This window comes from Glycine soja, chromosome 1, assembly GCF_004193775.1.
Source record: "Glycine soja cultivar W05 chromosome 1, ASM419377v2, whole genome shotgun sequence".
Lineage (NCBI taxonomy): Eukaryota > Viridiplantae > Streptophyta > Magnoliopsida > Fabales > Fabaceae > Glycine > Glycine soja.
The window spans coordinates 23988127-24002145 of record NC_041002.1 but is presented as its reverse complement, the minus strand read 5'-3'; the positions used below and the strand labels follow the sequence as shown (position 1 = coordinate 24002145).

Here is a 14019-nt window from a genome sequence, read left to right as displayed (position 1 = left end):
ATCCAATAAAGTACAAAATTAATTGAAAAATTAATGATGCATTTAATTTTCAATCATCACAAAATCTATGCTTATAGGCTAATAGACAATAACATATTTCTTTGAGTCAAACACATGTTTAAGAGTGTCAAAGGATTTACTACATTCTTCCCATATCTTTTGACGTTATAGCTTTATATTTTTTTCAAAAACATTTGATGTTTTAGAATTTCAAAGTCTAATTAATGTATTTTTTTCAAATATACCCTTATTTAATACTCACTTACTAGTAGTGCAAGTATCAAAGATCAAAGTATTATATAAGGTCATTTTAGTTCAAATATAACAACTTTTTGTTTCATTAAATAATTCTTAATTTATGTGCAATAACCATAAACATCAAAAGATATGGAAAAAAGGTAGTAATTTATTATATCTTAAACATGTTTATTGTAAAATTTGTGTTTGGAATCAATTTGAACATGCGTTTTAATTACATTGAATAGTTCAAGACCAATTTCATTAAAATGAATTCTTGTTGGAGTGCAAGAGTAAGTAAAAGGTCTAAAATATTTGATAGATTGGAGCATGTTAAGCAACATATAAGTGACAAAGATTCAAGTAACTAATGCCTTAAGGTTCTTTAATAAGTTTATGGTGTTAAGTTCGCTTGTGTGATTTGTTTGTGGTCCATTGATGAAGATCTCTTAGAGTTTTATCCCATAGTATTCCATAATAAGTGATATCAAATTTGATGTTGCAACCTAATGATTGACTTAAATAAGTATTGAGTAATAACAGATTTAGTGGTAGATCCATGTATGAAAATCTCTCCTATTAAAAGTATTGTTGGTGATGTGGAGGTTATACAACATGTTGTGTTGATGTGAGCTAACAATGACATGGTCCATTGAATACTCATGCATAAAAAAATTTATGCACAAGGGGAAACATACCAAGTGAAAAAGAGACTCAGGTTGTAGTTTATGGTACCGAGCTACTTATTGGTTCACTCATGGTATATTGATGAACATTGCTTCTGTGTTTTATCCCTTTGTATTCCTTAACTAGTTGTATTAGAGTTGACATTACAACCAAGTGATTAACTTAAACAAGTATTAAGTCATAGGATATGGAGGTTAGACTATTTTAATGTGAACTAATGGTGGTGAAAGTACTTCAGTATCAATACTAATAGATGAAAAGACTTTCCAACTTCAGAATAAATGAGCATCTGATCTCCCATATGAAAATGATTCCATGTAAAATTAAGAAAAAATTGTATTGAGATATATGTTTGATTAAGGTTACACTTGAATGAGAATATATACAAATATATATATATATATATATATATATATTTGAATGAGAGAAGATACATATAACAATGTAAAATTTGCTTGCAGAGATAATGGACAAAAAGAGTTGACTTTTAAAATAAAAAGTTTTTCTTTTAAATTTCAATTTTAAACATTTTTTTTCTCTCTTGTTATTTTAAGCCGTAGTGGAGTAAGGGATAAGTTACATTACAAGTTATATCTCACAAATTCGAATCTGACCACTTTCCGATGCGAATTCACACATCACTGTTCACCGTTATTCTCTTTTGCTAACAAAAGCACTGTTTAGGTGAATGTGTCTACTAGCTTGAACCCCTCTTTCTTTACATTTCTAAATTCTAAAGCCCCTTTGGTGAGAGGCCAGACTTCTACTTAGGAATAATCACACATCTATATTACATGAAAAACAGCACAACACGACACAATGTCACGTAGGTAGGAACTATATAGGACTAGGAATAAAAAGGCACGAAGGAGACGTCTAATGGGGAAGAGATTGAGATGGTCATTGAACAGTGTGTGACTGTGTCTGAGAGGCATTGGAAAAATAAAATCCCAAGTCAGATAGCAATAATAATGAATAATAATAATCACCTACTACCTCAAGTAATATTATAAATATAAATAAATAAAACTAAAGTAGCATGCCATTCTCTTCTCAAAGACACAGCAGGATCTTCCTACCTTCTCACACTTCCTTGTTCTTGTTCTCGTATTCTTCTTCTGTCTGAACACAACAACATAAAAATTCATCGTCATGATGATGCTTATGTAACGAGTTAACTAAAATATTTTGTTTTGGTTTGCACTAGTTTGATGAAAAATATGCAAGGCTTCAAGACAGCACAGCCAAGTTCACAACAACTCTATTGTCACTCTTCCTTCTTGCTTAGGTATGTTACGTAGCTTTTCTGGTCACCCTTTTGTTTGTTTATTTCCTTTTTATTATTGTTTTGGTATCTGTTTGTGTGCAACGAAGTTATGCCGTGTTTTGGTGTTAGGGAATTTTTGTTTTTGCTGAAAGAGTGTCTCTGTTTTGAAACAGGGGAAATGACCCCAACCAAAACCCAGCGCGGTTCTCTGATCTTGGGGAGCATCACCATTTCTCTGCTGTTTTTCATCAAGAAGATGCTGCTGATTTAAGTTCAAGTAACTCACTCTCACTATGGTTGAACTATTAACAAAATGGTTTAGTGTTATTTTAAGAAATAAGTATTTTTTTTAATAACTTTGTGACAGTTTTTGAAACAAGCAATTATTTCTTTTTTTCTTTTTTTTTTCTAAACAAGTGCTAAGTGTAAATTTAAGTGAAGTAATATTTTCATGTGATTATATGCTTACCGTTAATTTTTTAAGTTCCTACTTAACATGCATCTTTTGTGTGTGTTATGGTGTGGAGGATTTAATTCTGTAGTTTGTACTCTATCGCAGGTTCTATGTTTAGTGTGAAGTCAAGCAATGTTGTTGGGGGCAGTAACATGCAGTATGGGACGCTGAACACGGTGGTTTTTCTTCCTCTTACTTTCTGCCTTCGTTGTTGTAGGAAGATGGTAGATGAGTTATGTTTTGAGGGTCTTTTGTGATTAAATTTTTTTGTTGCAAATGGTGTGCTTGTGTAGAATGTTGGGCATGCAGAGATTGGTTCAAGTGGGGGAGGGTGCATGGATACAAGACAGCAACTGATGTACCACAAAGGAGTGACTATGGCAGCCTTGCCTTTGGGGAATGGTCAAGTTGAGAATTGGGCTGATTCAGGCAAAGCAGATAATAGCCAACAGACTGATGATACATCCACAGATATTGATACTGATGATATAATCCCAGTAAGTTGTCTTTCTCTATCATGTATTAATTTCTTGGACATACAAGTATATTCCATTAATTGATTTGCATTTTTTTTGGTTGGGGTGGTGGGGATCAGAGCATAATTTAAAATATTTTTAGTGAGAATTATTTTTTTTTTCAATACTTTGTTTAAAATTTTTTCCCTGAAAGACTATCAGGGATTTTGGTTTTATTCCTACCAAGATTTTTATTCATTTTTAGTTCCTAAGAAAATGATATGGTTTTAGTCCTTGCTAGACACTAAAAACATGCAATTTTGTTATTTTTTTGCACGACAAATGAATGAAACATTTATATAGGGACTAAACTCAAAGTAAGTGATATTTTCAAGACTGAAACATATTCAAACCTTAATACTTCTACTGGAATTGAACAATACTGTCTTTAGAAGTGGCTTTGGGTTCAATCATCGAGTTTAAATGATAGGGTGTGTGTTAGTATTTGTATACACGTTAGATCAAGTGCATGTGCGTTCCAAATCAGTATTTGAGAAGCAAGAAATTCTTGCTTCTATGAATTGGAGCAAGTGTACTAGTATACATGTTTGGGCCTATTGAACCTGAAAACAAACAGGCTAATAGAAATGTATATTTTTAATTTTTAGTGCAGCAGATTTATGTTTTGGATGAATAAGTGAATCTTAATGATCTCTGATAGTGTTTTTAATCCTTGTATTAGTGCAATAGAGTTAAGAATGGGACACGAATGGTTGTTCACTCCAAGGATGAGACAAAGGTCAAACCTGGAGATCAAAAGGTTGTGTTTGGTTACGACTTAGTAGCTACTGATTTGTGTTTCATTACTAATGCTTTGTTTGTTCGGATGCCCTTTTCTAGACCCTTCGTAGACTGGCTCAGAATCGGGAGGCTGCAAGGAAAAGTCGATTAAGGAAAAAGGTAATTGCTTCAAAGTAGTAAATTGCATTGATCTCGTTTTATACCTTGATATGTAGGAAACAATAAATGAGATCTTTTTGTTAAGACAATTGGCACCCCTTTCCTAAGTATCTTTATCTGTGGTTGATGAAGAGAGTTGTCAATTTTGAAGATATCTGTACAATTTAGAAAATCATGATAGAATCGTGCAAGTGTATATAAGAAATAAAATCACATAATTTTCTTTTAAAAATTATCTAAGCTTTAATTTAGTGGGTTTAAGATTTTAAGTGGAACATATTTGATTCATCTTTAGGTTTTGGTTTAAAATAGGCGTATGTACAACAGTTGGAGAGCAGCCGAGTAAAGCTTGTGCAATTAGAGCAAGAGCTTCAACGAGCACGTCAGCAGGTATAAGAAGTTCAAGATTTCCGGTTGATATTCAAAGATAATTTGATTTTGTTATCTAAATGGGTTTCTATTTCAATGCAGGGTATATTTATTGCGACTCCAGGGGATCAAGGTCATTTGGCTGTTGGAAATGGTACTTAACTTTTCTAGAGCATTATTTCCTTTAGTAGCAAGAAACATGATGCATATATAACTAAACAGTTGTTTGTTAACTAGACAAATATACGAACCTAACTTCAATCCAAATGCAAAAATCATAGAAATAATGTATTTGTAACTTCAATGGGAATTCATGTGAACTTGGTGAAATTCATACATGAAACCTTGTGACAGCTTCAAATATCAACCGCCTTGTGTTAATTGTTATTTCAAACGGTTGAGAATCAGGAATAAATATGACATTTATTATAAATTGATTTGATAGGATCTGAATTAAGAGAAACTTAATTTCTAATTTTATGTACTCTAACACATGTTTTTCACTCAAATTTCCTCTGTTTCTCTTAATTTATATGGTATCAGAGCTCGATTGAGATTGAGGGAATAATGAAAATCGTCCCCAATCGGGGACCTACTATCCCCAATGGACCTTTACCGTCGTTGTACTTATTTCGGCGAGCTGCTTTTGCTTTCCGACGACCTTTTTCCCTTTTTCGACGGTCACCACCGTTCGGCATTGTCGTCCATCGATCTACACAATGGTGGTGACAAAGACCTCATTGGAGCTCCAATGCTCTCTCACACTCCACTCTATGACTCATTAAACACCATTTTTGCACTCCACTATTCCAGCGCGTGATGGCATGCTCATCGCCATTCTGGCTATGCTTCAACTAGTGCTATTGCCCCTCCATTTTGATGTCACCCCTAATGTTTGGGGTCATTCCGTGTTGGTTTGATGGTTCCCCTTTGTTTTTCTTTTTCGTGCAGTCCCTCTTCATGGTGAACACTACCGCGTGATTCCTCTACCCTTGTGTGATAGACTCCCTGATCCCTTTTAATTGAAACTCACTTTTGACCACTATTGCCCATCATCGAGGATCACCATGCCGTCCACGTGTGTAACCAACTCAAAACACTGTTGCATGCAACCCCAAACAGTACCTTTTCTGGTCCTTAAAGTTCATGCACACGATGTGTGACACATCACTCTGGTCTCCATTGTTACTGTGGGCCTTCGTTGGCTGTTGCCGAACTATCATTTATCCAATACACCCACATGGCCAAAACCACCTTTCATTTCTCTTAGGTTACCTCATTTGTAAAAATTTCTCAGCTTAGTAAGCTTTAACTTGAGGGGGGAGTGTTGAGAATCAGAAATAAATATGTCAATCATGTGTAATTATTACTACCCATCTATACAAACAAGCATCCCACTATGTACTCTGACACACGGTTTTCACGCAACTTCCCTTTGTTTCTCTTATTTTATACAAGCTTATAGTGCTAATAAGGGAAATTGGCTCCCAAATTGCATTAGATGTATATATGTAGTATAATTGGTGCTTTGATTATAATTCACTTGTAAGCATCAATATTTTAAAAGGTCCCTCATTTCGTTAAATTTCTTACATGGGGTTGATGGCGATGTTATTAATCATTTTACCTATCTAACATACCAATTTTAAGTATTTTTTTATCACACTGGTTGTCTGGCTAAGTTCTTTGTTTTGCTACACTTATCTCTTGTGTATTCATACATAGATAATATGTCATTTGATAGTATGGTTTTGGTGTGGTTGGGGTAGAAATACTTGCAGCTGACTAAAGAGTATTGGAGTTACTATATCCATTGGCTAAAATCAAGGTTATCAAACTAGAAAGTTTACGTAAACTCGTGAGAATTTTATAGACTCGACTAATAAACTCAATTCGTAGATTCATACGAGTTCACTTCATATAAAAATAATAACAAAATATCTATGAATAACATATCAATTAAACATTTCAATAATATAATAAAGCAAAAATAACAAATCATAAATTTCACAATACTTAAATAAGCAAGTCTAGTAATGTATTACTACTAGATAATAACTTGTGGATGTTATAGTAGTGATAGATAATTCCCATCGAGAGTTTGATGTTATTAGAGAACAAGGATTTGATGTTATCAAAGGTGAGAATTTTTTTATTCGGGAATAACACACTAGATTAAGGTATGTTGAATACTAAACAGACAAAAAATAACATAAAATGACTTACATTTTGATCTAATTTTTTTAACTTGCTGACTCATTGACTCATTGACTCATTGATACACTCGATAGTTTACTGAGTTTACTTAGAGTTTATAGAGTCTACTAAAAAGAGAGTTTACACAAGAGTCAACTCACAGAGGGTAAGTGGACTCGTAAACTCGTAAGAGTTAGCGAGTTAACTCAAGAGTTTGATAACTATGATCAAAATAACATAGATTGCTTCTATTTCTGAACCTAAGATTGCATAATGAACGTGCACATGAGCTGATGTTCAAATGTTTCATGTTGTGTAAAGTAAAATCTGTAGAAATTTACTTTATCATATGAGGGAGTAACCGATAATATTTATTGAACTTCAGGTGCCTTAGCATTTGACATAGACTATGCTCACTGGGTTGATGAGCATCAACGTCTTCTCAATGATCTAAGAACAGCAGTAAATTCTCAAATGAGTGATAGTGACTTGCATATTCTGGTAGATAGTGTCATGGCACATTATAACGAGTTATTTAGGTTAAAGAGCTTAGGTACAAAGGCTGATGTATTACACATACATAATGGGATGTGGAAGACACCTGTGGAAAGATGTTTTATGTGGCTTGGTGGATTCCGTTCATCCGAACTTCTCAAGGTGATTGACCAATTAAGTACTTCCATTTTCTAGTAACTTCACTTGTGTATATAGTTTGTTGTTGACTCATTTCTCGTCTTTTGGAGTTCAGATCATCAAGAACCACCTTGAGCCATTAACAGATCAGCAGTTGATGGGAATTTATAATCTGCAACAGTCTTCCCAGCAGGCTGAGGATGCTTTATCTCAAGGCTTGGAAGCATTGCAACAATCTCTTGTAGAAACACTTTCCTCCATCTCCCTAGGACCCACTGATAGTGGAAATGTAGTTGATTACATGGGCCAAATGGCACTTGCAATGGGCAAGCTTGCTGATCTGGAGAGTTTTGTTCGTCAGGTATGATGTAATCACTTCGGGGAGCTAAATTTAATTAGAAATTCTAAATCCTCGTACAAGTTTTTCCTACTAGTCCTTCTACTGATTAAATGAATAAAATATTGAGTTTTTTTAAAGATATTTAATGTACTTTTTCATTTATTACTTGAGAATGAATTCTCTCATGAGGAAACTTAGTAAGTTTAATAATTATTCACTAGTTTTAATTAACCAGGCTCCATCTATTTATACTTATGAAGAGAGAGATACAAAATTTCAACCTATGTGAAAATTTGACATGAGAGGATCTATTCCTCATTTTCTTTACATGGTATTAGGAAAGTTAACAGGGATAGTGTTTTATCTTACTCATAATATATTTTTGTAAACCTTGGGGTGTGCTTAATACTTGGTCGAATAAAATGGGAGGAAGAAGTCTTTAGGATGTGCTACATATCACAAAACATACATAATTGAAAATTTTCTCGTCTTTCCTTCCTTTAACAGAACATTCACCACTACCATGCACACAATCAGAAGTTTATATGAATTGTTTTCTGAGTATGTTCTATGTTCTTAGGCTGACCTCTTGAAGCAACAAACTCTTCAACAGTTGCAACGAATTTTGACAACGCGTCAAACTGCCCGAGCCCTCCTTGTCCAAACTGATTACATTTCTAGACTAAGAGCGCTTAGTTCGTTATGGTTGGCGCGCCCTAGAGAGTAGGGACTGAACTTGCTCTAGTGCATCCTACTGCAGGACTTCCAATGTTGGCTCCAAACTAATTGGCCACTTCTGTTCTAATAGTAACTCAGTCATGAGTTGCTGCCACCAAACATAGTGCAATTGATAATAATCGACTATACTGTGAAGAAACCTTGTTACTGGTAGCTACTAAATCTAATTTTCTTTTATGATAGATTGATGGCATGAAAATTTCTGTAAAAGTTTTTATCAGTTGGGATGTTTTCTGTATATTGTTGGCATATTTATGTGGCTATTATTGTGCAAGTGTTACATCTCAAAGTTGAGACTCATATGCGTATCAATATCAACGTCACCCTTTCACCAATAACAATCAGCATTGCCTAAAAGCATGATTTCTCTGTTTGTACAAAGCATAAAAACATGGCTTTATTGATAGATCAACTACTCCATTTGCCATGTCCATACGATATCGTTACGTGATAATCGGAAGATAAGTCCCAGAATTTTGCCTTTTTTTTTTAATAAAACTTAGGTCAAGGTAATGACTTCATCGTTAAGTTTACGGCTATTGCATGTTAAAAATAACAAAAAAGTTTGATTTGAGAACTTACAGGAAGATATAAATTAAGTTTTATTATTTATTTATTATGTCATCTAAATACAAATAATGTAAAAAGAATAAAAGATGCATTAAACAAGTTATCAAATTTCTGTAGACTCTAAGTAGACTTTATTGTAAATTCTGTACATAGTGCCTCTTAAGTTGAGGATCTGGTATAAAATATTTTACAGCTGCTTCCCATCTTTCCACTTGCAATTTGATCCTTCTCTAAATTATTCAAATAAGCTGAGTAATGATGAGCAAGGTGGAATTTTCAATTTCCACTAAACACAAACTAAGAAATGGTAGTTTTTTCAATACTTACTGGCCACCGGCCTGGCCTATATATTTGTTTTCTGCTATTCATTGTTCCTGCAAAATTTCAAAAAGTACCCATATGAGCTAAAATTAATTACTTTCATTTAGTTTGGTCTAAAAGAAATGAAAGATTGAAACAGACAAGGAATTTGTACCTGGTCTCTGGTGTTTCTTACCAGCCACAACTTTGGGGAATGAACACCCCAGTACCGCTTCCACTCTTCCTCAAATTCACAAGCCATTCAGGTGAACCTGAGCTGTGTTTCCCATGAGCAAAAGGGGTTTGCAAGTGGTGATGGGGTTAGGTTTAGGATTCTCAAACGTTTTTTATTCCTTTGGGTCTTAGTTCAATAATTACATGAATTTAAATGTATCATTTCCTTAATTTTTTTTATCACTAATCCATATTAAATTAATTTTAATGTACCTGGTGGATGTACTCATAGCTCTATGGGGGCAATTGCCTCCACAAGCAATTTGTTTTTACTTACACATCTTTAGTAAAAAAATCTTTCATTAACAATTAAGAAGACAATTGGTTTTGTTAAAATGAAAATAAAAGTCCTAAGAGAAAAAGAGAAAATACATTGATATGTGTAAAAGACCGTTGTAAGTTATAAAACTTAGGTATTTTTCAATTTTTGTCATAAGGTTACATATTTGTAAAAAATTATAAAAGTATTATGAACTAATTTTTGTTCCCACTAAATAAAATCCAACAATGTAGTTTCTTCAATTCCAACTAAGGCTTTGAAAGATAAAACTCCAATTGAGGCTTGGCATGGGTATAAGCCTTCTCTAACCTTTCTCAAAGTGGTTGGTTGTGTTTGTTTTGCATATATTCAACAAGTTAAGCATGACAAACTTGAGAAGAAGGCACACTACAAGAAAAATGACCTATGCCTACGAACGTCTTTTCCCACAGACATGAATTAGTGTAGGTAAATCTCAAAAATATTTCTACCTACACTTGACTAATATAGGTAAAACTCAACAGTTTGTACCAACCATTATTTGGTGTAGGCAAATTCATTAAAACTAAAAAAAAGACTTCTACCTACAACTACATTGTGTAGGTAAAACTCCAAAAAAAACTTGTGCCTATGATTTATTAGTGTAGGTAAAACTCAGGGATTACTACCTATAAAAGAAATAGTGTAGATAAAACTTCATAAAACTTCATAAAACTTATGCCTATAATTGATTGGTGTAGGTATAACCTCAAAAATTCTTATACCTACCATTGATTGGTGTAGGTATAACCTCAAATGATAGTTTAAAAATTATAATAATATAAAAGTTATACATTTGGAACTTTAAACATAAGTTACTTGGGATAAAATTAACTTAAAAGTTAATTAAAAACTAAAAAATTAATTTATTAAATTATAAAATCATAATTTATTAAATAAGAATAACTAATAAATTATTAAGAGTAAAAAAACATAAAAATTTATAAGTTAACATTTTAAAAAATACTATTTCAAGTAATATTTTTAAAACACTCATTACAAAAAAAAAAGTTTTTATGTGATTTTTAATTTTTTTTTTAAATTATCAATCTGATGAACTTTTGATGTCCGAAAGAAAAAAACAAGAAACTTGGAACGTGATTTAACGAGAGCTAGCTAGTTTTTGGTTGCTTTCTTTCACCTAATTTACTGCTAAAGTAGTGCTTGCATGATTTAATCAGCTTAAATTTTTCATTATTAGTTCCAAATATATTTGCTTCATGGTTGGCATCACAACCTTCTCCTTCAAACTCTCTCATTGTCCTCTCTTCTCTACTTCCGATTCCAAACTCTTCGGCCTTCCCCTCTCCAATCCCTATTCCATCAAATTCGACCCTTCTTCTCTCTCCAATACCTCTCTCTCCTACGTCACTGCCCGCTACTACGGTGGCAGCGGCGGCGCCTCTCCCCGCTCCCCCAATGACCCCCGCTCCCGCAAGTCCTTCGATTCTGACGACGACGATAAAGCTCTCGACCTTTCCACTCTCAGGTACTCTAATCCTTCCTCCTTCCTCCTTCCTGCTCCTCCTCATCCTCCTCCTCCTCCTCTCTCTCTCTCTCTCTCTCTCTCTCTCTCTCTCTCTTATGCTTCCGTTCGAATTTCGTCATTAAGATTGCTTTGGATTTGAAATAGGTAAGATACCGTGAGGCTTATTGATCAGAGCCAAAATATGGTTTGTTCTTTTTTCCTTTCTCGTGCAATTTATTAGCCATAAAAGCACGTATGAACAGAGCTACTACTTTTACAAGTTCTAATTCAGTCTGAAGCTGGCGGAGGGTGCTGAAGTTGCTATGTTTTTATAGGTTGGAGTAGTGTCAATCGATGACGCCATTGAAATGGCTGAAGATGTCGAACTTGACTTGGTATGATGTTTTTTCCTTATCATTGCTGCATCAATATTTTAATATTCCTTCTATTTGTTGGCTACAATGCCATGGTTTTCTCATTTTCCCCTCCTTTTGTGTGTGCGTGCGTGTCTGAGTTCCGAAGTACAATATTTTGTTGTCTATGTTCTGTTGTTGAATTTCAGCTCAATTGGTATAAGTTATCTACAATCATGATGTGTCATTTTGACTTCTTAGGGTAGTTATTTATTATCTTATGGTCACACTTATTTAGTTACACACTAACACTATGTTTCATAGTTTATGCATGATAAAAAGGATAATAAATAAATAAAAAGAGGAAATGCTTCCTATAATTTCACTTAGACATATATCGCAACTAAAAGTGATTGAGAGAAATTAATGTTTCAGGTGACATACAAGAGGTTAATGATAAGACAACAAACATGAAATCTGATAGTGTAGACTTACAATTAGAGCATTCCTCCCCACATCACATCACTAAGTCAGATAGCAGTGTTGGAGAAGCAATTACTCTAGGTAGCAGTACCCAAGAAGGAGTTACTAGTGACCCTCAGCCAGAAAAGAGGTATACAAATTGTGAAAATATTAATAAAACTGATGCCTTGAAGAAGATTTCATGTGACAATGGCAATAGAGAAAACAAAAAACAACTTCAGTGTGTCATTTGGCTCCTGCAATCAGGTCAAATTATTATGATCCTTTTATTATTATGTCTTTATGAGTGTTAGTTTATAGTTTATTTTTGTTATTAGCTGAGTTTCTGAAAATGTTATTCTATAAGGTAGCAAGGACATGAGGTTAGTTTTTTTTAGATGTATACTGTTTTCACGATTTTCATTCAATTGATGTAGTAAACCTGTAGTTGAAAAAATGATGCTGATGAAAGATTAAAAAAACTCCAAGATCTGCAGTCAAATATGTTCAGCACACTAGAGGGCAAAAGGTCTTTAAAACAACCTTCATCAACAATTGGAACAAAGGGTAGTTCTCTTGGCAACGAAAAAAATGTTGACATGCTCCTCGGATCCATCACTCAAGCACGGTGTGTTATGCTTGTGATAATAGTTATAGTTATTGGCCTTTCAATGGTGGAATGTTCATTTATATCACTCAATAGGGAGAACTTCAGGTCAAATGACACTAAACATGGAAGGAAACTGGTAGGTGATTCCCTCACAGATTCCAGCAAATTAATGAGGAATGCAGGAGTTTTTCTTGGTAGTAAAGATGATCTTAAAAGTTGTAGCAATACCAGGTAATATATATGCTCCTGGACTTCTGTAAAACTAGAAGCTTATTGCTTTTGCAGTCACTTTTTTCCACAAACTTGATAAATGATATTTTTGCAGAGGTTGGATTATTACTTCCTTGTAATGAATGCGACTGTTTTTTCTAATCATGATTAGGGAGGGCATTGTTTCTGATGTCTCACCATGTTCAGGAAAATTGGCTGGGAATAAGCAATCAATTTTTTTATGAAGTAAATAAAAGCAAGACCACATTTCTAGAAATTGGCATTTCAAATGAAGATGTTAGTATGTTGAGGTAAGGCAGCTTCTATTGAGTGTTGGCTTTGTATACTCAAGTTAGTGGTAGAACTAGAAATAATACACCCGAATCCAGATAATATTTGTTATCAAGATTTTGTGTGGTTGACTTTGCTAATCTGCAGTACTATGAATTAATTGGTGTTATTTGCCTATGCTTTTCTCTAAATATGGCCAAAAGGAGGAAATGTTTTGGGTTCTCATAAGTTTTACTGATATTTAATGGAATTCATTTTGAACTGATAAGTTAGGTAACCATATAAAAATGGGTGGATGGAATTTGGTTTGTGAGAAAATGAAAAGTTGAGATGATACATAAATGAGCTGATTTGGCTGTTAATGGCTTAATGCTTGAGAAATATCCCTAGTTACTTATAGCCACTTGATACTGTTAGAGAATTTGTGGGAAAAAGATCACACCTTTTTTCTGAAATTATCCGTATAAAAAATGGAAGTAGACTGAAAAAGTAAAAAGTTTTTTACTATATAATTCAATAATGTCATATAATTGAGCATTATTATAATTACTTTAAAAAATCAAAATTAGGATAATTTTTCATTGTTTGATAGATTAAAAATATCTTGTGTATCAAAATTAAACTCAAGAAAGAAACATCTCTTGCTTATTTATGGAGGGGCTTTCGTTTCTTCGATGTGGAATTTGGGGTGGTCATGTTGGTGCAAACTTCAGGTTTTAAACCATGTAAAGTTAAAAGTTGAATGAACTTCTTCATTATACGTATGACGAATAAATACACGCAGATATAGAAGTAGCTATTAAATATTAATCACTAGAGAATCATAATTGTTTTTCATCCTCTGGCTGAGACATGATCTGTAGTTCTCTGGTTTAGTGTTCGTAAAT

At 33.6% G+C, this 14019-nt stretch overlaps 1 protein-coding gene across 2 annotated transcripts; it reads left to right on the top strand.

Annotated features, from left to right (window-relative positions):
• Positions 1–1928: 1928 nt before the first annotated feature.
• On the top strand, positions 1929–8683 carry LOC114413520 (transcription factor TGA2.2-like). 2 transcript variants are annotated; one of them, XM_028377979.1, is made up of 12 exons: positions 1929–2031; positions 2132–2212; positions 2365–2468; positions 2751–2821; positions 2939–3142; positions 3843–3920; positions 4001–4060; positions 4373–4450; positions 4532–4583; positions 7011–7282; positions 7374–7619; positions 8179–8683. In XM_028377979.1, the coding sequence occupies exons 1-12, from the start codon at positions 1964–1966 to the stop codon at positions 8323–8325; spliced, it is 1461 nt and encodes a 486-aa protein (XP_028233780.1). In that variant the 5' UTR covers positions 1929–1963; the 3' UTR covers positions 8326–8683. The 2 variants fall into 2 exon arrangements, with proteins under 2 accessions (XP_028233780.1, XP_028233787.1); XM_028377986.1 differs by lacking the exon at positions 3843–3920.
• Positions 8684–14019: the final 5336 nt, after the last annotated feature.

What these genes read in the sequence shown, in the direction of transcription:
- LOC114413520 (XM_028377979.1), top strand. Translation starts at nt 1,964, where the DNA reads ATGCCATTCTCTTCTCAAAGACACAGCAGGATCTTCCTACCTTCTCAC. An exon ending in TCAAACCTGGAGATCAAAAG is followed by an intron (nt 3,921 to 4,000) that starts GTTGTGTTTGGT and finishes GCCCTTTTCTAG; the next exon opens with ACCCTTCGTAGACTGGCTCA. An exon ending in TCATTTGGCTGTTGGAAATG is followed by an intron (nt 4,584 to 7,010) that starts GTACTTAACTTT and finishes ATTGAACTTCAG; the next exon opens with GTGCCTTAGCATTTGACATA.